General features: G+C 42.8%; 1 protein-coding gene, 1 long non-coding RNA gene and 1 pseudogene across 4 annotated transcripts in view; 2 read left to right on the top strand and 1 right to left on the bottom strand.

The window, feature by feature from the left end:
- NUDT3 (nudix hydrolase 3) overlaps window positions 1-24,230 on the bottom strand; it is a 112,409-nt gene that overhangs the window by 4,078 nt on the left and 84,101 nt on the right. Inside the window, exons 3-5 of one of the 3 annotated variants that reach the window (XM_077999014.1) lie at window positions 4,078-4,122; window positions 1,728-2,002; window positions 373-967 (exon numbers count right to left, since the gene is read on the bottom strand). In XM_077999014.1, the coding sequence (XP_077855140.1) occupies window position 967; window positions 1,728-2,002; window positions 4,078-4,122 (321 nt within the window). In that variant the 3' untranslated portion in view covers window positions 373-966. 3 annotated transcript variants of the gene reach the window in all.
- On the top strand, window positions 5,151-5,608 carry LOC718588 (40S ribosomal protein S26-like; annotated as a pseudogene).
- LOC144340420 (uncharacterized) lies at window positions 14,083-20,330 on the top strand. Its single transcript, XR_013416527.1, has 2 exons — window positions 14,083-14,998; window positions 19,751-20,330. It is a non-coding gene; the product is annotated as an uncharacterized LOC144340420 (long non-coding RNA).

Genomic DNA, 24,230 nt, shown 5'->3' with positions numbered 1-24,230 from the left:
AGGTGGTGTTAAACTATGGTGTTTAACAGCTGTATAACATTCCATCAGACACATGTCATTCATTGATTTGTCATTCACTGAGTTATACATTTAAGATGCAATTTTTAACCGGTAAGAAAAATGGTAGTAAGATCATCTGAAGGAAGGCTCCATAGGCTTGTCATATTTTAGATTATTTCATTAGGGTCAATTATCAGAAGTGGGAGTACAAGGTGAAAGGTTTGTTTGAATATTAATAGAGCAACGGTACCTAAAAAAATTAGTATCCCAAGTGTGTGACTCCTGCCTGACAGAGTGCTCTGAGGATAGGGCCACACCACACATCCATTGCTGTGTCCTTTTCTGGCGCTAGCACAGCTGTCAGGGAGTCTGTTTTCAGCATATCCACAATGAATTTATTTCCTTGAGCACCCTGCATTATTACTAGATACAAAGCCATCAAGAGCCAAAGGGCTACGAACTGCCCAGAGTAACAATGTGAGGGGCATGGCAGCAAGGAAAACACTAACATTAAAGGGAGAATGTTGGCAAGTAAATTTTATCTGTCTGCCAATTTGTAACGGAAATTAGTGTTCTACTTTCTAGAATATACTTTCCTTCAGAGGTAAATAATCAAACCGTGAACCAACCTTTGCACCACCACAGTTTATAGTTCAAAAGATGTAAACATAATGGCCATCTGAGATAAAAGAAAATGACTCCTTTGGGAGAAAGCTGGGTGTACCTAAAGAGTGCACTCAGCACCCTTTTATAAAAGTTCATAAGCCGGGCGCGGCGGCTCACGCCTGTAATCCCAGCACTTTGGGAGGCGGAGGAGGGTGGATCACCTGAGGTTGGGAGTTCGAGACCAGCCTGACCAACACGGAGAAACCCCGTCTCCACTAAAAATACAAAATTGGCTGGGTGTGGTGGCACATGCCTATAATCCCAGCTACTAGGGAGGCTGAGGCAGGAGAATCGCTTGAACCTGGGAGGCGGAGGTTGCGGTGAGCCGTGATCGTGCCATTGCACTCCAGCCTGGGCAAACAAGAGTGAAACTCTGCCTTAAAAAAAAAAAAAAAAAATTCATAAATTTTATCATTTTTATATTCATATAAAACATGAAAAATATAAAAATATATATTGTAGATATATAAGAATAAAACTAGAAACTACCTGCACTATTCTGCATCTACTAAATGATTTCTAGAGGGACTCACACTACCTAACAAACAATTTTCTCAATAGGAACAAGACCAGGGTCCTGCTCTCACTTACGGTCCCCACGGCCAGCAGTGAGCCTGGCATGGCGGAGGCCCTCAATCAGTATCTGCTCAGGAGGTGCAGAAGTATAGCCCGTTTGGGAAGGACTCAGTTTGATTTTAGAGGCAACATTTCTTATTTTTAGGGGTCATGCTTCTATTTGTGGACCATATACTCACTTCAGATTCCATTTAAACATTTCAAAATACTATCGGGTTCAAAATGTACATGCTTGTTTTATTATACACATCCCTCAATTATTTCTATTTTTTATCCAGTTCTTGTTTTTTGTTGTTGTTCGTTTTTGAGACAGTTTCACTCTGTTGCCTAGGCTGGAGTGCAGTGGCATGATTATGGCTCAATGTAACCTCAACCTCCCAAGCACAAATGATCTTCCTGCCTCAGCCTCCTGAGAAGCTGGGACCACAGGCATGTGCCAGCACACCCAGCTAATTCTTCTGATTTTTGTAGAGATGAGGTCTTACTAGGTTGCCCAGACTGGTCTTGAACTCCTGGGCTCAGGTGATCCTCCTGTGTTGGCCTTCCAAAGTATTGGGGTTATAGGTGTGAGCCACTGAGCCTGGTAAGCTCTTGTTTCTGGTTCTGGTAATGACCTGTGGCATGGCAAGGGCTGGTTGTGAGGAGCCCTTTCCAGGCTGTCTGAAGATGGCTTACCAATGTTAACTGAGTCTTCCCAGTCTTCCAGCACTTCAGTGACAATGAGCACATAGACATACGTCCTGTGCTTCCTCTCCTGGTTCTGAAGGGCAAAGAGAGAAGGACAGAGAGAGTTTTTCCTTAGAAAGCTGGAATTACTTAAATGAAACACACTCTTAAGCATTATGTCCGGAGAGCTTAGACACAAAGATTCTAAACTTTTACTTTTTATGGTCCTACATGATTTAAAACAGGCCACACTTGAATTTGAGGGTGTGCTCTTTGCCTGGACTTCTAAAACCAAGTATTTATATTGTTTTTTCCTCCCCTTCCCCTAAACACACTTCACAGGAATACTGTGACTCCTTAAGAAAAAGGCATCATGTAAATTTAGCTAGAACACCAGGGAAAGCACTGTCGATGGGTGGGCCACCACAGAGGTCTCAAACTTCAGTGACCCCAGCAAGGCAAACAAGCTGAGTGTGACACACACACACACACCCACCCCTTTTCCCACTAACCCCACTTACCTATTTTTTTGAGAGAGGGCCTTTGTCACCCAGAGTGGAGCGCAGCGGCATGATCATGGCTCACCGCAACCTTGACCTTCCTGAGCTTAGGTGATCTTCTCACCTCAGCTTCCTGAGTAGCTGGTACAGGCATGCACCACCATGCCTGGCTAATTTTTGCATTTTTAGTAGAGACAGCGTTTCACCATGTTGGCTAGGCTCGTCTCAAACTCCTGACCTCAAGTGATCTGCACGCCTAGGCCACCCAAAATGCTGGGATTACCTATGTGAGCCACCGTGCCCAGCCAATTTTTGTATTTTTTTTGTAGAGACAGGATTTCACCATGTTGCCCAGGCTAGTCTTAAACTCCTAGGCTCAAGCGATCCTCCCATTTTGGCCTCCCAAAATGCTGGGATTACAGGCATGAGCCACAGTGCCCAGCCACCTTTTAAAAAGTTTTATTTATTGCCAGGGCGATGGCTCATGCTTATAATCCCAGCACTTTGGGAGGCCAAGGTAGGCGGATCACCTGAGGTCAGGAGTTCCAGACCAACCTGGCCACCATGGTGAAACCCTGTCTCTACTAAAAATACAAAAATTGGCCAGATGTGGTGGCGGGCACTTGTAATCTCAGCTACTTGGGAGACTGAGGCAGGAGAATCGCTTGAACCTAGGAGGCAGAGGTTGTGGTGAGCCAAGATTGTGCCATTGCACTACAGCCTGGGTGACAGAGCAAGACTCTGTCTCAAAAAAAAAAAAAAAAATTATTTATTTACATAGCTATTTTTTCATTAGAGATCTTTCTTCTGATATTTTTATTTTTAAAACTTTTTGTAGAGATAGAGTCTCACTCTCTTGCTCAGGTTGGTCTTGAACTTCTACCCTCAAGAGATTGTTGTGCATCAGCTTCTCAAAATGCTGGGATTACAGGGGTGAGCCACCATGCCCAGCATCTGCTCATCTTTATTTCTCCTGATTTCTCACTTTTTTTCCTGCCTTGTTTCAAATTTGTATCACAGCTTATTTCCTTGTTTTTCCTCTCTTTGTTATTGTTACTTATCTTCTATTTTTCTTGTCTCGCTACACTCAGCTACCCTTCCTCCTACCTTGGTAGGAGAGGAAGAAAGGTAGGAATGGGGTAAAATAATACTTACAAATAATTCTAGTAGTTTAGGGGACAAGACTATGGGATTTCTTTCTTTCTTTTTGTTTTAAAGCATGTTATCCTCTGTTGGTGCTGCTTTCTTTAAAAAACTCACCGAGGTTGGGCACGGTGGCTCACGCCTGTAATCCCAGCATTTTGGGAGGCTGAGGCAGGAGGACTGCTTAAGCGCAGGAGTTTGAGATCAACCTGGGCAACCTGGCAAGACCCTGTCTCTACAAAAAAATTTGAAAATTTAGAAGGCATGGTGGTGTGTTTCTGTAGTCTCACCTACTTGGGAGGCTGAAGCAGGAGATTGCTTGAACCCAGGAGTTCAAGGCTGCAGTGAGCTATGACTGTGGCACTGCACTCCAGCCTGGGCGACACAGTGAGACCTTGTCTCAAAAAGTTAAAAATAACTAAAAAAACCCAAAAACTCGCTGAAACAGAGATGGCATTTTTCCTATGTTAATATCTGTGTGGTTATTAATACATATCATTTGTACCAAAGATTTTAACAGACTTACCTCAAAAATTCCAACTAATCTTCCCAATGTCCCTTTTACTCCAGCCTGGAAAGTGAAAAGAATAATTAATGCACTGATAGTATTATATTGCTGGTCTCATTCTCAGTCTTCTTAAGCAGTTTATAAAATAGAAACAAAAAACAAGAGGACACAGCTTGGGCAGACTCACATCTGTGAAGTGATACCAGTGTTTCCTATGTGTCACAGACTGCTAACAGCAGTGTATGCTCTGGGAAGTCAGAATGCCTTTCATTTCTTCTGGTCTCTCTCCCTACTGCAAAGCTAGCTAAACCTAGCAAGATAATCAAGGCCATGAAGCCACCATACCAAAAATATTTTGAGGGATTGATTACTTCAGGTCAGGCACTGCCACTGTGGGAGGCTGAATTGGGAGGATCACTTGAGGATAAAAGTTCAAGATCCACTTGGGCAACATAGTGAGACCCTGCCTCTAAAAATTTGTTTTCAAATTAGCCAGTCATGGCAGCATGTGGCTACAGTCCCAGCTACTGGGGAGGCTGAGGTGAGAGGATCACCTGAGCCCAGGAGTTCAAGGTTGCAATGAGCTATGACTACACCACTGCACTCCAGCCTGGGTGACAAAGTGAGACCATGTCTCAAAATTAATTAATTAATTAATTGGTCAGGTACTACGGCTCACGCCTGTAATGCCAGCACTTTGGGAAACTGAGGCGGGTGGATCACTTAAGCTCAGGAGCTCAAGACTAGGCTGGGCAACATAGTGAAACCCTGTCTCCACAAAAAATACAAAAATTAGCTGGGTGTGATGGTGCACAGCTGTAGTCCCAGCTACTCGGGAGGCTGAGGTGGGAGGGTTGTTGGGTCCAGGAGGTGGAGGTTGCAGTGAGCCGAGATCACACCACTGCACTCCAGCCTGGGTGACAGAGCCAGACCTTGTCTCTAAATACATACATACACACACAGATTACTTCATTCACTTATTAATTCAACAAATATATACTAAATGCCTAATTTGAACCAGAAAACAGTGTATGTGCCAGAGGTATAACAATGAATCAGCTAGAATGCAAGATCCCATAAGATTAAGACCCCCTTTCTTCGGTCCGTAGGTCCAAAATGACAAAGAAAAGAAGGAACAACGGTCGTGCCAAAAAGGGCCGCGGCCATGTGCAGCCTATTCGCTGCACTAACTGTGCCCGATGCGTGCCCAAGGACAAGGCCATTAAGAAATTCGTCATTCGAAACATAGTGGAGGCCGCAGCGGTCAGGGACATTTCTGAAGCGAGCGTCTTTGATGCCTATGTGCTTCCCAAGCTGTATGTGAAGCTGCATTACTGTGTGAGTTGTGCAATTCACAGCAAAGTAGTCAGGAATCGATCTCGTGAAGCCCGCAAGGACCGAACACCCCCTCCCCGATTTAGACCTGCGGGTGCTGCCCCACGTCCCCCACCAAAGCCCATGTAAGGAGCTGAGTCCTTAAAGACTGAGACAGACTATTCTCTGGAGAAAAATAAAATGGAAATTGTACTTAAAAAAAAAAAAAAAAAGATTAAGACCCTTGTCTGACTTGGCTGTCCATATACAATATGCTGGAAGAGAGTTCAGCACCCTGCAAGAACTCAGGAAAGCCTAGATCAACAAGAACATAAACATGGTAATTCTGCTATGGGTAAGTATCATGACAGAAATACACAGAGTGATGTGATGACAAGAAGTGGCAGGGAGAGGGGCAACTTCAGTGGTCAGACCTTTTTTTTGAATGGGGGGATGAAGTCTCACTCTGTCACCCAGGCTGGAGTGCAATGGTGCAATCTTGGCTCACTGCAACCTCCGCCTCCCAGGTTCAAGCGATTCTCCTGCCTCAGCCTCCCAAGTAGCTGAGACTACAGGTGCCCGCCACCACGCCAAGCTAATTTATTTTTTATTTATTTATTTATTTTTGAGACGGAGTCTCGCTCTGTCGCCCAGGCTGGAGTGCAGTGGCCGGATCTCAGCTCACTGCAAGCTCCGCCTCCCGGGTTCGGGCCATTCTCCTGTCTCAGCCTCCTGAGTAGCTGGGACTACAGGCGCCCGCCACCTCGCCCGGCTAGTTTTTTGTATTTTTTAGTAGAGACGGGGTTTCACCGTGTTAGCCAGGATGGTCTCGATCTCCTGACCTAGTGATCCGCCCGTCTCGGCCTCCCAAAGTGCTGGGATTACAGGCTTGAGCCACCGCGCCCGGCCCAGGCTAATTTATTTTTATTTTTATTTTGTATTTTGAGGAGAGATGGGGTTTCACTATGTTGGCCAGGCTGGTCTCGAACTCCTGACCTTGTGATCCACCCACCTCAGCCTCCCAAAGAGATGGGATTACAGGCGTGAGCCACCATGCCCGGCCTAGGCCTTCTTAATATATACTTTTGTTTTTTTCTTTTCCTTTTCTGAGACAGAGTCTCACTCTGTCACCCAGGCTGCAGTGCTGTGGTGCAATCTTGGCTCACTGCAACCTCTGCTTCCCGGGTTCAAGCAATTCCACCACCTCAGCCTCCCAAGTAGCTGGGACTACAAGTGTGTGCCACCAAGCCCAGCTAATTTTTCTATTTTTGGTAGAGACAGGGTTTCACCATGTTGGCCAGGCTGGTCTTGAACTCCTGACCTCAGGTGATCCACCCGCCTCACCATCTCAAGTAGCTGGGACTACAGTCGTATGCCACCACACCCAGCTAATCAAACAAATTTTTTTTTTGTAGAGACAAGATCTTGTTGTGTTGCCCAGGCTAGTCTCAAACTCCTAGCCTCAAGTAATCTACCCACTATGACCTCCCAAAGTACGGGAATAACAGTTGTGAGCCACTGTACCTGGCCTGGATGACATATTTTGAAATTAATTTTTGCTAATTATCTGTCAATGAACTCTGTTCTTTTCTCTTGCCAACATGTCTGCTTTCTCTACCATTTTATATTCATTTACCCACGTGGCTTTTGGTCTACTTGAATGGAAATGTCTGCCTTTCTTAAATAAGAAAATAGTAAGTTGCTTCTCTCTATTTTTAGAAATAACTGCCCTCCACAGTCAGCTAAAACTAGCTAGCTTATACATCATGAATTAACCAATGAAGCTGCCTGACAAGTGGGACAAGCTGCCAGGCCAGCCTGAGTTGGAAAGCCATTTCTGTACTCTGATCCCAGGCAGCCTGAACACACTCCGCTCATCTCCTGAGACATGTCACCTGTGCTCCTGCCACAAGCCTCCACTGAGGGTCTGGGAGGAGAGCTGTTGGGGCAGATGAGGGCCTTGGGGGACAGAGGTAAGAAAAAAAAATTTTTTTTTTTTTTAAAACTCTTGTCGCCCAGGCTGGAGTGCAGTGGTGCGATCTCGGCTCACTACAACCTCTGTCTCCCAGGTTCAAGCAGTTCTCTTGCCTCAGCCTCCCAAGTAGCTGGGACTACAGGTGCATTACAGGTGCACACCACCACACCCAGCTAATTAAAAAATATATATTTTTAGTAGAGACAGGGTTTCACCATATTGGCTAGGCTGGCCTTGAACTCCTGGCCTCATGATCTGCCCGCCTCGGCCTCCCAAAGTGCTGGGATTACAGGCGTGAGCCACTGCACCCGGCCCGAGAAAAGATTTAAGAGGCCATCATTCACCTTTCTCCTCCGCAAAGGAGAGAGAAAGAGAGAGAGAAAGCATTCTCTTTAGCAGCTACTATCCAATTATTTTTTTCTTAAAGAAACTAGAAGTTTATAAAACAATCTCCAAATTTTTAGGGCACATATCAACTTAATATTATGACAACTCAATATAATTCATTTAAAACCTTTGTTTGGCTGGGCACAGTGGCTCAAGCCTATAATCCCAGCACTTTGGGAGGCCGAAACAGGTGGACTGCTTGAGACCAATAGTTCGAGACCAGCCTGAGCAATAAGGTGAAACCCCATCTCTACAAAATACAAAAAATTAGCTGGGCATGGTGGCACATGCCTATAGTCCCAGCTACTCAGGAGGCTGAAGTGGGAGGATCACCCAAGTCCAGAAAGTCAAGGCTCCAGTGAGCCACGATCGCACCACCGCACTCCAGCCTGGGCAACAGAGACACCTTGTCTCAAAAAAAACAAAACAAAATAATTTCAAAACACAAAACTTTCGTTTAGTAATAGTACCTCTGCATTTGACACCAACATGTGTCTATGATTCACTCTGTGTCAGATGCAGTTAAGAAAAATGTAGCCGGGCGCGGCGGCTCAAGCCTGTAATCCCAGCACTTTGGGAGGCCAAGACGGGCGGATCACAAGGTCAGGAGATCGAGACCATCCTGGCTAACATGGTGAAACCCCGTCTCTACAAAAAAATACAAAAAACTAGCCGGGCGAGGTGGTGGGCGCCTGTAGTGCCAGCTACTCGGGAGGCTGACGCAGGAGAATGGCTAAACCCGGGAGGCGGAGGCTTGCAGTGAGCTGAGATCCGGCCACTGCGCGCCAGCCTGGGTGACAGAGCGAACCTCCGTCTCAAAAAAAAAAAAAAAAGAAAAATGTAAAAGTACCTATCTGAAATAGACACAAATGTGTAAAATCTAGTGTAAGTCAAATTATGCTGCCATTTATGCACCAACATTTCAGTGGTATTTTTCACTTCCAATTAGTCTTCCAACTTGTAGAATGTAGAAAGTAATGATACTTGTTTGTTTAAAGAGGTGGTGTCTATGTTGCCCAGGCTGGCCTCAAACTCCTGGGATCAAGCAATTATCCTGCCTCAGCCTCCTGAGTAGTTGGGATTACAGATACATGCTACCACACAGGGCTAAAGATATTTTTTATTTGTCCCTTAGCCTTTCTTTCATAGTATTTATGGGATCTAATTAGCAAAATCTATTTAATGTGATCTTACCAATAATTCTATACCATAAAGCAAATAAATATTTCCCTATTTACCAATTTTAGATATTGGAATTCAGCATTTTTCTCAGCAAGAGGTTCCCCCTTTAGTAAAAGGATTTCAGTTCTTTAAGGTCATAGTGCTGACAAAAAAGAAAAATTTCTCACAGGCAAAGGTTCTCCCAGTTTACCTTAGCTATCTTACTTTTTCACAAATTTCCCAGACTCAGAGTCCAACTTTCATCTCCTAGTTTTTTCTCAAATGCTGCCACAAGCAATCTGAGAGTGAGTTATTTTTATCTGTCACATGATGCCTGCATGCAGGTCGGGATATGTGTCAGGGCCACATCTGACAGATATTTGGCTCACACATTTGGGGATAAGATTAAATTCAGGGATATATTAAATTCGGTTCCATAAGGATGCTGGTATGGATCTGTCTTTTGCAAAATCATATGAAAGCAGTTACAATTTCAATCTATATGTCAAAAACCACTAATCTGGAGAGGGAGTCTTTATTTAAAAGTCCATCTTAGTAGAGATAGTTCTTTCACCCTTTTCTAGTACTTTAGGCCTGGTTAACAAAAATAATCTGAACAATTGCCTACCATTTCTCTTTTTTTTTAAGATACAGGGTCTTAGTCTGTCACCCAGGCTAGGGCGCATGGTCATAGCTCACTGCAGCCTTGAACTCCTGGGCTCAAGTGATCCTCCTGTCTTAGCCTCCCAAGTAGCTGGGGCTACAGGGATGTGTCACTACAACCGATACTTTCTTAATTTTTTTTTTTTTTTGTAAGGCCAGGTGCAGTGACTCACGCCTGTAATCCCAGCACTTTGGGAGACTGAGGCGGGTGGATCCCCTGAGGTTAGGAGTTTGAGACCAGCCTGGCCAACATGGCGCAATCCCATCTCTACTAAAAACACAAAAATTACCGGGTTGTGGTAGACGCCTGTAATCCTAGCTACTCAGGTGGGTGAGGCAGGAGAATCACTTGAGCCCAGGAGGCGGAGACTGCAGTGAGCCAAAATTGTGCCACTGCGCTCCAGCCTGGGTGACACAGCGAGACAGGGTTTCGCTGTGTCGCCCAGGCTGGTCTTGAAATCCTGGTCTCAAGCGATCCTCCCACCTTGGTCTCCCAAACTGCCGGGATTACAGGTGTGAGCCACCTGCCCAGCCCTGCTTTTTTAAGAGAAAAAAAACACAAGTGTCTCTTTTTCCTTTGAGGTGTTCTACTGGGATTGAGGTATTTCTCTGGAAAGGGCTGGATCTCATCTTGTTCTGTGGCAGTCTCCCTGTATATGTACAAAAGCTTAGGCAGAGGCACTAATGTGGGTGATGGCCCTTTGAACCTGTGTCTAAAATGATCTACCACAAGGAATCCTGACTTTGTTGGCACAAAGTGGACCGCCATCTTCTGTAACCAGCTTTTCACTCTACAGTAGACATTTTGACTAACTGATGTTGGCTCAGCCCACAGGCATTCCCCTTCCCTTGCCGCTACCAGGGAGACCCAGATTCTGTCCAGGTGGGGCTGTGGCGTACTTTCAGAAGGCATACCTAAGCAAGGCATAGGAAATTCTGCTCCCCTCTGCAGGGACTGCTTCACGGGTGTTGCATGTTCAACAGCTCCTTAGAGGCTGTCTCTCAGGGACTTCTGGAAAAGATCTCCCACCACGATAAAAAGACTGCACAAAAAGAAACCCTGTACTTCCTTGTCAAGTGGGGATGTGAAAGCTGGAGCTGCTATCATCATCTGATCATAAGGGGAAGGCCAAAGAAATCTAGTGAGAAGCTGACCCAGCGCCCTGATGCTGGGGAGCTGTGAAGCAATGAGGTAATAACGGCCAATGTCTGGGCCCTTCATGTTTCTCACATAACTGATGATGCTGAAGCCACTTTTAGACAGGTGTTCTGTTATTACTCGCAGCTGAAAGGTTCCTGCACTTCTTCCCTTGATTTACAAGGCGGCTCTCTGAGAAGACCAAGAACTGTATTCCCCACTCCCTGCAAGAGGCAACTACTCACCTGAAAATGGTGTTTATCATTCTCTTGCATGTTTTTATACTTTTACTACTTGGGTATGTATCCACTTTTTTTTTTTTTTTTTTTTTTTTGAGACGGAGTCTCGCTCTGTCGCCCAGCCCAGGCTGGAGTGCAGTGGCGCGATCTCGGCTCACTGCAAGCTCCGCCTCCCGGGTTCACGCCATTCTCCTGCCTCAGCCTCCCGAGTAGCTGGGACTACAGGCGCCCACAACCGCGCCCGGCTAATTTTTTGTATTTTTAGTAGAGACGGGGTTTCACCGTGGTCTCGATCTCCTGACCTTGTGATCCGCCCGCCTCGGCCTCCCAAAGTGCTGGGATTACAGGCGTGAGCCACCGCGCCCGGCCCTGTATCCACTATTAACAGTATTTGTGCAAGTTTCTCTACTGAATTAAGAAAAGGTATTTTACCTTCTATAACTTTTTCCCTCCGTATTATGTTTCAGAGTTTTAGCTATATTGACACATGTAGTTCTAGGTAATTCATTTTAATTGTTGAACAGTTATCTATTTTATGAATTTACCATAATTTATTAATCCACTCACTTGTCAGTTTACTTCTGCTATTATTAAAAATGCTGCAAAAAATTCTCTTGTAGATCTAATCTATCTCCTCATTGTCAAGTGAAAGAGTTTCTCTGAGATTTACACTAAAAGTCAAATTTCTCAGTCACAGAGGATACTTCCAGATAATTTCAAGCTGGTCTCTTTTGGTAGGTCAACTGCAGATATGGTGACCACTCTCCACCTCTCCCTACATCCACATCCTTTGACACGTAATTCTGCAGCTTTTCCTATCAAGGGATAGAATCTACTTGCCCATCCCTACATCTAGGCTTGCCTTGTGTCTTGCTTCGGCCAACAGAATGTAGAAGAATGGTTTACCAGGTCCAAGCCTAGGCCTCAAGAGGCCTTGTAGTTTCCACTTTTCCTCCTGGAACTCTGCCATCGGCATATGAATAAGCCTGAGCTTAGGCTCCTAAAGGATGAAAGACCACAGCTGTCTAGGCTGAGTGGCCTACAGCCAGCTAACCTCCAAACTGTGTGAGAGCATAGCCAAGATCAGCAGAGTTGCCTACTCAACTCAGAGCTGGCTGCAGATACCTGAATAGTCCAGCTGACACCAGAAGTTGACCTTGGCTTGTAAGTAGTAATATGTACTATTTAAAGCCATTGCATTTTGGAATAGTTTGTTATACAGCAAACTGATACACTCTCCAAAGTACACAGGCAGTGTATGAGGTGCCATCACTCTTGTTCTTCAATACTTAGTATTTGTTGTTAGCCATTTTCCCTCCCCACTTTTGGGTCAATATAATGAGCGCGAAATTGTATTACATTAATTTTTTAACTGAAACTGTGTGCTTTTTCCTACTTCAGTGAACATTCAGATTTCCTCTTTGGAGAATTATATATTCATATTCTTATTTGACAGGTGACCATCATAATGAATCTGCAGTTCTTTGTGTCTTTATTAATTAATTTTTTTGAGACCAGTCTCTGTAGCCCAGGCTGGAGTGCAGTGGTGCAATCATGGCTCATTGCAGCCTCAACCTCCCAGGCTCAAGCGATCCTCCTGCCTCAGCCTCCTGAGTAGCTGGCACTACAGGCACATGCCATCACAACTGGCTTTTTTTTTTTTTTGTAGAGATGAGGTTTTGCCATGTTGCCCAGGCTGGTCTCAAACTTCTGGGCTCAGACTATTCTCCCATTTCAGCTTCCTTCTTGATACTTATGCTTTACGCTCTGTGGTAAATATTTTCTCCCAATCTGGCACTTGTCTTTTACCCTTGTTTACAATGTTCTTTCCTGAGCATGTTTCATTAGACACAGTTTATTTTACTTATCTTTACCTTTTGTGTTAGCTATCTTGTTTAAGAAACACATCCCTGGCTGGGTGTGGTGGCTCATGCCTGTAATCCCAGCACTTTGGGAGGCCAAGGTGGGCGGACTGCCACAGCTCAGGAGTTCCAGACCAGCCTGGGCAAAATGGTGAAACCCGTCTCTACTAAAATACAAAAAATTAGCCGGGCGTGGTGGCATGTGCCTGTAGTCCCAGCTACTCGGGAGGCTGAGGCAGGAAAATTGTTTGAACCCAGGAGGCAGAGATTGCAGTGAGCCGAGATCATACCACTGCACTCCAGCCTGGGTGACAGAGTGAGACTCTGTCTCAGTAAAAAAGGTAACACATCCCTATTCCTATGGCATAAAATTAGAGTCACATTATCTTTTCTAATTATCTGAGAGTTTTATCATATGATCCATCTGTAATTTATTTCCAAATAGCCAATGGTCTAGAGAGTCCAGAATAGAGCCATAGATATTACTGTTTTACTAATCTAGTTGTTAATTTATGTACTAATAGCATATGCTGATGATTTTAACTAATACAACTTTATCTTAATACTTTGAATACCCTTCTCTGCTCTTCTTCTTTTTTTTTTGAGACGGAGTCTTACTCTATTGCCCAGGCTGGAGTGCAGTGGCACGATCTTGGCTCACTGCAAGCTCCGCCTCCCGGGTTCCCGCCATTCTCCTGCCTCAGCCTCCCGAGTAGCTGGGACTACAGGCACATGCCACCTCGCCTGGCTAATTTTTTGTATTTTTAAGTAGAGACGGGGTTTCACCGTGTTAGCCAGTATGGTCTTGAGCTCCTGACCTCATGATCCACCCGCCTCGGCCTCCCAAAGTGCTGGGATTACAGGCGTGAGCCACTGCGCCCGGCTTCTGCTCTTCTTTAACAAAAACTTCTAAGCCATTTTTGTACCTTTACATATAAAATGCCAAAAATCAGTTTTTTCAGATATTTTGGCAGTGGTGCAAACACAGCTTACTGCAGCCTTGACCTGCTGGGCTGAAGTGATCCTCCCTTCTCAGCCTCCTGAGTAGCGCCATCACAGATGTTTGTCACCATACCTGGCAATTTTTTTTTTTTTTTGGTAGAATTGGGGTTCTCATTATGTTGCCCAGGCTAGTCAGAAGCAGCAATACTCAGCTGGTTTTCTTGCATATCAATCTTACCTCCTGCAATCTTTCCAAATGTGTTCACTAATTCTATTAATACTAGAGTTCCTGTTGTTTTTCTTTCATTTTCTAAGTTAATAATCGCACCTTCTGTAAATAACAATTTTGTTTCTTTGGAATTTTTTTTTTTTTTTTTTTGAGACGGAGTCTCGCTCTGCCGCCCAGGCTGGAGTGCAGTGGCCGGATCTCAGCTCACTGCAAGCTCCGCCTCCCGGGTTCACGCCATTCTCCTGCCTCAGCCTCCCGAGTAGCTGGGACTACAGGCACCCGCCACCTCGCCCGGCTAGTTTTTTTGTATTTTTTAGTAGAGATGGGGTTTCACCGTGTTAGCCAGGATGGTCTCGATCTCCTGACCTCGTGATCCGCCCATCTCAGCCTCCCAAAGTGCTGGGATTACAGGCTTGAGCCACCGTGCCCGGCCGTTTCTTTGGAATCTTTACAATTTGTATTTATTTTTATTGTCTTAATTGCAGTGGCTAGGATCACAGTTCAATATTAAATGTTAGCATAAGAGCAAGCAGAACTGTCTTATTCTTATCTGTCATGGGAATGCTTTGAACATTTCAAAAATATGATGTTTGCTCTTGGTTTTATTAGATGCTCTATCAGGTTAAGAGAGTTCCTTTTATTTTTAGCTTGCTAATAGTTTTTATAATGAATAGTTGTTGAATTTTAATAAATTTTTACTTAGAATTTGTGCAAATTCTCATTCATAAATGACAATTTACTGTTCCCTTCTAGTTTTAATTATCAAGATCAGGGGTCAGCAAACTATGGCTTACAGGCCAAATCCATCTTGCTATCAGTTTTTACAATTAAAGTTTTACTGGAACATAGCTATGTCATTCGTTTAAGTATTGTCTATGGCTGCTTTCACATTACAACAGGAGAGCTGAGATACCATATGAATTCTAAAGTCTAAAATATTTACTATCTGGCCCTTCAAAGAAAGTCTGCTATGAGGCCAGGCACGGTGGCTCATGCCTGTGATCACAGCACTTTGGGAAGCCGAGGCAGGTGGATCACCAGAGGTCAGGAGTTTGAGACCAGCCTGGCCAACATGGTGAAACCCCCCCATCTCTACTAAAGTTACAAAATCAGCCGGGTGTGGTGGTGCATGCCTATAATCCCAGCTACTCGGGAGGCTGAGGGAGGAGAACCGCTCGAACCTGGGAGGCGGAGGTTGCAGTGAGCTAAGATTACGCCACTGCACTCCAGACTGGGTGATGAGAGTGAAACTCAGTCTCAAAAAAAAAGAGAAAATTTGCTGTTGCTGGGCATGGCTCATACCTGTAATCGTAGCACTTTGGGAGGCTAAGGTGGAAAGACTGTGAGCCCATGAGTTCAAGAACAGCCCGGGCAACATAGTGAGACCCCCTTATATAAAGAAAGAAAAGAAAGAAAAGAAAGAAAAGAAAGAAAAGAAAGAAAGAAAGAAAGAAAGAAAGAAAGAAAGAAAGAAAGAAAGAAAGAAAGAAAGAAAGAAAGGAAGGAAGGAAGGAAGGAAGGAAGGAAGGAAGGAAGGAAGGAAGGAAGGAAGGAAGGAAGGAAGGAAGGAAGGAAGGACGGAAGGAAGGACGGACAGACAGACAGAAAGACAGACAGAAAGAAAGAAAGGAAGGAAGGAAGGAAGGAAGGAAGGAAGGAAGGAAGGAAGGAAGGAAGGACGGACGGACAGACAGACAGACAGAAAGAAAGAAAGAAAGAGTTTGCTAATCATTAATCAAGATCTTACCAGTCTTACAAAAGGTATGTAACTATCCTCTAAATAGTCTTCAAGAATATACATATTTAAAATTTTTAGTAAAATTAATCTAGTCTGATCTTGGTATTTTTTGGCAGGAAGGAAGGTGCTTACTACTTCATTTCTTTAAGGACTAATGATCTACATGTAGGTTTTCAAATTTTTCTTTTTCCTTTTCTTTGTTTTTGTTTTTGAGAAAGCCTCTCATTCTGTCTCCCAGTCTGGAGTGCAGTGGTGCAGATCATGGCTCATTGCAGCCTTGACCACCCAGGCTGAAGCAATCCTCCCACCTCAGTCTCCTGAGTAGCTGGGACAACAGGGTTCACCATCATGCCCAGCTAATTAAAAACTTTTTTTTTTTTTTTTGTAGAGATGAGGTCTCACTATGTCACCCAGGCTGGTCTTGAACTCCTGGGCTCAAGTGGTCCTCCTGCCTTTGCCTCCCAAAGTGCTAGATTACAGGCATGAGCCATTGTGCCTGGTCTGATTTTTGTTTGTTTTTTTTGATATGGAGTCTTGCTCTGTCGCCCAGGCTAGAGTGCCATGGTGTTATCTTGGCTGACTGCAACCTCCGCCTTCCGGGTTCAATCGATTCTCCTGCCTCAGTCTCCCTAGTAGCTGGGACTACAGGCACGCGTCACCATGCCCGGCTAATTTTTGTATTTTTAATAGAGATGGGGTTTCATCATGTTGGCAGGCTGGTCTCGAACCCCTGACCTCAAGTGATCCAACTGCCTTGGCCTCCCAAAGCACTGGGATTACAGGTGTGAGCCACCACGCCTGGCCTGGATTATTCTAAAAGTAAATTTGGGTAGGACTTTCTGGAAAATTTATATGAAAGTTTTCAAATCTTTCTGTTTGTTACTCTTTGTAACATTCTTATAATTTAAAAACCTCTATTATAAATCTGTGGTTATTTCTCTTTTTGGTTCTTCATTTATTTTTGTCTTATTTATCAGTCTTGCCAGAAGTTTTATCTATTTTATCAGACAAATAAAAATAACCCACTTTTGGTTTTGTTGATCATTTCTATTTTTCTATTAATTTCTACTCCTTTCCTTATTATTTCTGTCCCTTTACTTCCTTTGGGCTTGCTCTTATTTTTTCCAGCTTGAGTTGATGGCTTAATTTATTTAATGTCCATTTAACTTTCTAATATAAGCATCTAAGCATCAAAGAACTGACTGAGCTGTGTCCCCTAAGTCATGATGTGAAGTGCTTTCATAGTTCTTTTATTTATTTATTTTTTTTTTTGAGACGGAGTCTCGCTCTGTAGCCCAGGCTGGAGTGCAGTGGCCGGATCTCAGCTCACTGCAAGCTCCGCCTCCCGGGTTCACGCCATTCTCCGGCCTTAGCCTCCCGAGTAGCTGGGACTACAGGCGCCCGCCACCTCGCCCGGCTATGTTTTGTATTTCTTAGTAGAGACGGGGTTTCACCGTGTTAGCCAGGATGGTCTCGATCTCCTGACCTCGTGATCCGCCCATCTCGGCCTCCCAAAGTGCTGGGATTACAGGCTTGAGCCACCGCGCCCGGCCTTTCATAGTTCTTCAGCTCTATTTGCTTATTTCTATGATTAATTCATGGATTATTTAGAACATTTTTTTTTGTTTCCAAACCTATGTTTCTCTTTTGATTTCTCTTTCTTCTCTTGTTGATTTCTAATTTTACTGCATTCTATCAGAGTATACATAGTCTATAAATACTGATGCTCTGGAATTTGTAATAATTCCTGTACAACATATGGTTATGTTCTTATCCTTCCATGCATGCTTGAAAAAATTACATAATCTTCGTTGGGTGGAAACTTATCTCTCAACATAGCTACGTGCTCAATCTTGTTAATGGTGTTATTTAACCTCTATTTTTCTGTTTGCCACTTTTTCAATCACTTTCTAAATGAGATTTTATTGTTCTTCATAGGGACTATTAAGCACAAAATGAGATGTTTTGAAGTCTTCAATATGGCTATTGAGTTGTCGACTTTCCCCATAACTCTGATAATTTTTACTTTATATTGATGAAGGTTTACTAGATGTACATAAGTTCATGACTACCATACTGTCTTGGCAGTCCTTAAATTTGCTTCCTGTGTAGCAAGCTTTGTGATAAGCAGCTTGTATTTGTAAGTCCATGGAATTAAGAGAAAGCTGTTAAGTGGCAACTCGGCCGGATAAGTTAGATTTGTCTAAATCCAGCAGCTGTTGGTAGTTTAATGATTGTGGCATCTCCAGAGGCAAGGGTTGCATTTAGTGTTTGCTGAAACCACTGTTAATTATATTGAAGTCAATGGAAAGTAAGCTGTGGATATATTTCCTAATGACTAAAAATCCTTTCCTGGAATGTGGAGCTGGATGGGAAAGCGAACACAACTGTTTTGGAAGACTCTTCTGGACTCAGTTCATTTCGCAGAAGGCGACTGGCTCCTGTCCCAGTAATTCCACCTCTATTCAGGGTTCCAACACAAACCAGCTCAAATACAGTACTATATTCTCTCTAACAGGGCACATTCTAATCTGTACACTTAGCCACTAAGCTTACTATTCGTCAACAGGTAGCATTGAATGTGTGTTATAACACAGACCACTAAACGGAGTAAAAAGATATCTTTCATTCCAATTGTTAAAAAGTGGTTAAAAACTAATTTAGGGTAGTTATTTGTACTAAAAGTATGCTAACAGCAAAATACCTTTAAATTAGTCAATTTAAAATACCAGTTCCTTGACTAAGGAGCAATTCTTTTTTAAATGCTACTAGCTTTTGAGATAAATCATACACAGAAATGAGTGAATTTACAAATGTGGCCTATGTGCAATTTGTGAAGAGTAGTCTATTAAAAGCAAGATACTCCTGTGTAGTATCTTAGAGAAACAAAAACATTTATATCATTATTTTCAAGTCAAAGGAAAAAAAAGAGATATAATTCTAAAATGTTGGGTGTGGTGGTACACAACCGTAATCCCAGCTACTTGGGAGGCTAGGCAGCAGGACTGCATGAGCCCAGGAGTTCAAGACCAGCATGGGCAACATATCAAGACCCTGTCTCTAAAAATAATAAAAATAATAAAAAACAATAATAATTCTAAAACTTAAAAAAGTTAAGGCCAGGTGTGGTGGTTCATGCCTGCAATGCAGCACTTTTGGAGGTTGAGGCAAGAGGATGGCTTGAGGCCAGGAGTTAAAGCCCAGGCTGGGAAACAAAGTGAGACCCCATCTCTACAAAAATAAAAAAATTAGCCAGGCACGGTGGCACGCCTGTAGTCTCAGATACTCAGGACGACGAGGTGGGAGGATCGCTTGAGCCCAGGAGGTTGAGCCTGCAGTAAGCTATGACTGCACCACTGCTCTCCAGTCTGGGCAAGAGGGAGAACCTGTCTCTAAAAATTTTAACAAAAAATGTAGTGGGAGACTATGTATATTATCTCTTCTTCCAAGGAACCCATTAAAATGAAGGATAAGAACAAAATAAAGAGAAAAATGAAATAATATAAGATGCTCAGTTGGGCCGGGCGCGGTGGCTCAAGCCTGTAATCCCAGCACTTTGGGAGGCCGAGATGGGCGGATCACGAGGTCAGGAGATCGAGACCATCCTGGCTAACACGGTGAAACCCCGTCTCTACTACAAAATACAAAAAAACTAGCCGGGCGAGGTGGCGGGCGCCTGTAGTCCCAGCTACTCGGGAGGCTGAGGCAGGAGAATGGCATAAACCTGGGAGACAGAGCTTGCAGTGAGCTGAGATCCGGCCACTGTACTCCAGCCTGGGTGACAGAGCGAGACTCCGTCTCAAAAAAATTAAAAAAAAAAAGATGCTCAGTTAAACCCACAAAAGGCAGAGAAAGAATGGAAGACAAGAACAGGAACAGAAAACAAAGGGCAATGGATAGAAAGCTATCAAACATGGGAGATATTAATCCAACTACATCAATAATCACTTTAAACATCAATGGTCTAAATACATCAATTAAAAGACAGGATCAGGCGCAGGGGCTCATGCCTGTAATCCCAGCACTTTGGGAGGCCGAGGCAGATGGATCACTTGAGGTCAGGAGTTTGAAACCAGCCTGGCCAACACAGTGAAACTCCGTCTCTACTAAAAATATAAAAAAATTAGCAGGGCATGGTGGCACATGCCTGTAGTCCCAACTACTCAGGAGGCTGGGGCAGGAGTATCGTTTGAACCTAGGAGGCGGAGGTTGCGGTAAGCCAAGATCGTGCCACTGCACTCCAGTCTGGGAGATACAAAGAAACTCCGTCTCAAAGAAAAAAAAAAAAAGGCCAGGTGCGGTGGCTCACACCAGTAATCCCAAGACTTTGGGAGGTGGAGGTGGAGGACTGCTTGAGCCTAGAATTTCGAGATCAGCCTGGTCAACATGGGGAGACCCTGTCTCTACAATAAATAAATAAATAGCTAGGCATAGCGGTGTGTGCCTACATGTAATCACAGCTACTCAAGAAGCTGAGGTGGGTGGACAGCTTGAGCCTAGGAGGTCGAGACTGCAGTGAGCACTGATTGCACCATCGTACTCCAGCCTGGGAGACAGCGTGAGATCTTCTCTCAAAAAAAAAAAAAAAAAAAAAAAAAGACTGAGACTGTCAGAGTGTATCACAAAACAAGAGTCATCTAGTACGTTTAATATGTTGTCTACAAGAAACCCCGTTTAAGTATAAAAACACATACCTTGAAAGTAAAGGGATAGAGAGTGATACATACCATGCTAACACTAATCTAATGCAAGCAGGAGTAACTACATTAATCTCAGAAAAAGCAGACTTCAGAGCACGAAAGTTATCAGGAATAGAGAAACATTACATAATGATAAAGGGATCAGTTCTACAAGACGATGTAATAATCGTCAATGTGTATATGCCTAACAACAGAATATCAAAATATATGAGGCAAAACCTGACAGAACTGCAAGGAGAAGTAGATGAATCCATTATTACTGTTGGGGACTTCAACACCCCTCTATCAGAAATAGGCAGATCTAGGTGGCAGAAAATCAAACTGTCATAAGTGACCTCTATAGACCACTTTATCCAACAACAGCAGAATACACATTATTCTCAAGCTCACATGGAACATCCAACAAGACAGACCACATTCTGAACTACAAGACACACCTTAACAAATCTGAAAGAACAGTAATCATAAAAATGTATGCTCTCAGACCACAATGGAGTTAAGAAATCAATTAACTTGGCTGGGCACAGTGGCTCACAACTGTAATCCCAGCATTTTGGGAGGCTGAGATGGCAGGATTGCTTGAGCTCAGGAGTTCGGGACCAGCCTGGGCAACATAATGAAACCCTATCTCAAAAAAAAAAAAAAAAAAAAAAAAAAGAAAGAAAAAAAAGACAGAAATCAGTAACTGAAAGATTGCTGGAAAATCCCCTAGTATTTGGAGATTAAACAACACACTTCCAAATAACATATGAATCAAAACAGAAATCTCAAGAAAATTTTTGAATAAAAATAAAAACATAACATCAAAATTTGTGGGATACAGTGAGAGTGGTGCTTAGAGGAAAACTTTAGCACTAAATGCATATATTAGAAAAGAAAGATCTAAAATTAATAATCTAAGCTTTTACCTTAGGAAACTAGAAAAGGAGCAAATTAAATCCAAGTAAGCAGAAGAAAATAATTAAAAATGAGAACAGAAGTCAATGAAATTGAGACAGAAAATCAATTGAGAGGATGAACATAACCCAAAACTGGTTATTTAAAAGGTCAGTAAAATTAAAAAGCCTAAAAGTATACAAATGTATGTTTAAAATATACAATAAAAATAAAATCATATAAAAATTGATAAGCCTTTAGCCAGGCTAATTAAGAAAAAAAGAAGACACAAATTACTAATATTAGACATGAAAAAGGAGACATCACTAAAGATGCCATGAACAAAAAAGAGGAAAATAAAAGAAAACTATGAACAACCCTGTGCCCATGGATTTCACAATCTACACGAAATGACCAATTCCTGGAAAGGTAGAATCTGTCAAAACTCACACAAGAAAAAACAATCCCAATAAATTTCTATCTATTAGAGAAATTAAATCAATAATAAATAACTGGCTGGGTGTGGTGCTGCATGCCTATAATCCTGCTGCATGCCTATAAACTTGGGAGGCTGAGGTGGGAAGATTGCTTGAGGCCAGAAGTTTGAGACAAGGAGGAGCAAAACCAGTGAGACTCCGTCTCTGCAAAAAATAAAAAAATTAGCTTAGCATAGTTGCCTATTCATGTAGTCCCAGCTACTCAGGAGGCTGAGGCTGGAAGACTGCTTGTGCCCAGGAGTTTGAGGTTCCAGTGAGCTATGTTTGTGCCACTGCCCGCCAGCCTGGGTGACAGAGCAAGACCCTGTCTCAAAAATAATAACAAGAGCAGGGCACAGTGGCTCATGCCTGTAATCCCAGCACTTTGGGAGGCTGAGGAATGAGGATCACTTGAGGTCATGAGTTCAAGACCAGCCTGGCCAACATAGTGAAATCCTGTGTCTACTAAAAATACAAAAAATTAGTTGGGCGCGGTGGTACATGCCTGTATCCCAGTTACTCAGGAGGCTGAGGCGGGAGAAACACTTGAACCAGGAAGCAGAGGTTGCAGTGAGCTGAGATCATGCCATTGCACTCCAGCCTGGGCGACAAACTGAGACTCTGTCTCAAATAATAATAACAACAACAACAACAACAACAATAACCATAATAATAACCTTCCAAAACAGAAAGCACCAGGCCCAGATGGGCCACTGGTGAATTCTACAAGTTAAGGAAAAAATTATACCAATTCTCTACAATTTCTTTTAGAAGGAAGAATACTTCCTAACTTAAGTCTATGAGGCCAGCATTACCCTAATACCAAAACAGGACAAATACATCACAAGAAAACTACGGACCAATATCTTGTAGTAAATCAAATCCAACAATGTGTAAAAAGAATTATACCTACAACCAAGTGGGATTTATCTCTCCCAAGCCTGGTTCAATGTTCAATAATCAATTAATGTATTCCATTACATCAACAAGCTAAAAGTCACATGGTCAGGCACAGATGCAGAAGACGCATGTGACAAAATCACACCTACTCATGATAAAAAAATCTCTCAATCTCCAATCATAGTTGGACACAGAAAAAAAAAAAAAAAGGAAAAAATTAACCTCTTAACAAACTAGGAACAGAGGGAGACTTCCTCAATTTGATACAGAATAAGTACAAAAAACTATCGCTAACATCATGCTTAATGGTGAGAAACCAGAAGCTTAATGGTGAGAAACTAGAATAAAACAAAACTGTATTCGTTTGAGATGACATGATTTTAATTTTTTAAAAATCCAAAAGAATTGACAAAAAAATTGTGAAATTAAAACAATTAGCTTGTTTTTAGGCTGCAAGACACAAGGGTAATATACAAAAGTCAATTGCTTTTCTACATCCCAAGAATAAACAAGTAGAATTTGAAATTAAAAACAGTATCATTTACATTAGCACCTCCTAAAGTGAAATAATTAGGTATAAATTTATAACATACACGTACAAGATCTATATAAGAAAAACCACAAAACTTTCCGATTTCAAAGAAAAACTAAATAAATGGCAACAATCCATGTTAATTAATAGGAAGACTCAACATTATTATGTCAGTTCTTCCGAACTTGATTTACAGATTCAACATAATCCCAATTAAAATCCCAGCAAGTTATTTTGTGAATATTGAAAAAGTGATCCTAAAGTTTATAAGGAGATGCAAAAGCCCAGACAGCCAACTCAGTAAGAAAGGAGAACAAACAAAGTTGGAGAACGGGTATCCAACTTCAAGACTTACTATAATGCTATAGTAATCAAGACAGTGTGGTTTTAGTAAGAGACAAATAAATAAATAAATGGACAAATAGCGAGCCCAGAAATAGACCCACATCAATACAGTACACAGATCTTTGACAAAGGAATGAGAGCAACACAATGGAAAAAAAAATTGTCTATTCTACATATGATGCTGGCATTTTTGCCTGGCCATCCACATGCAGAAAAATCAATCTAGACACAACTTTATACCCTTCAAAAAAATTAACTCAAGATGAATCACAGACCTAAATGTAAAATACAAAACTATAATACTCCCAGAAGATAACACACGGGAAAATATAGGTGACCTTTGGTTTGGCAATGAATTTTTAGATGCAACACCAAAGGCAGAATACCTGAAAGAAAAAATTGATAAGGTGAACTTCATTAAAATAGAAAACACCTATTAGGATAGCTAAAATTGGCAGGGCACGGGTGGCTCATGCCTGTAATCCCAGCACTTTGGGAGGCTGAGGCGGGTGGATCACTTGAGGTCAGAAGTTCAAGGCTAGCCTGGCCAACATGGCAAAACTCCGTCTCTACTAAAAATACATAAATCAGCTGAGTGTGGTGGTGCACGCCTGCAATTCCAGCTACTTGGGAGACTGAGGCAGGAGAATTGCTTGAAGCTGGGAGGTGGAGGTTGCAGTGAGCTGAGATCTCA

This window comes from Macaca mulatta, chromosome 4, assembly GCF_049350105.2.
Source record: "Macaca mulatta isolate MMU2019108-1 chromosome 4, T2T-MMU8v2.0, whole genome shotgun sequence".
NCBI lineage: Eukaryota > Metazoa > Chordata > Mammalia > Primates > Cercopithecidae > Macaca > Macaca mulatta.
This window is presented reverse-complemented; position numbering and strand designations above follow the sequence as displayed.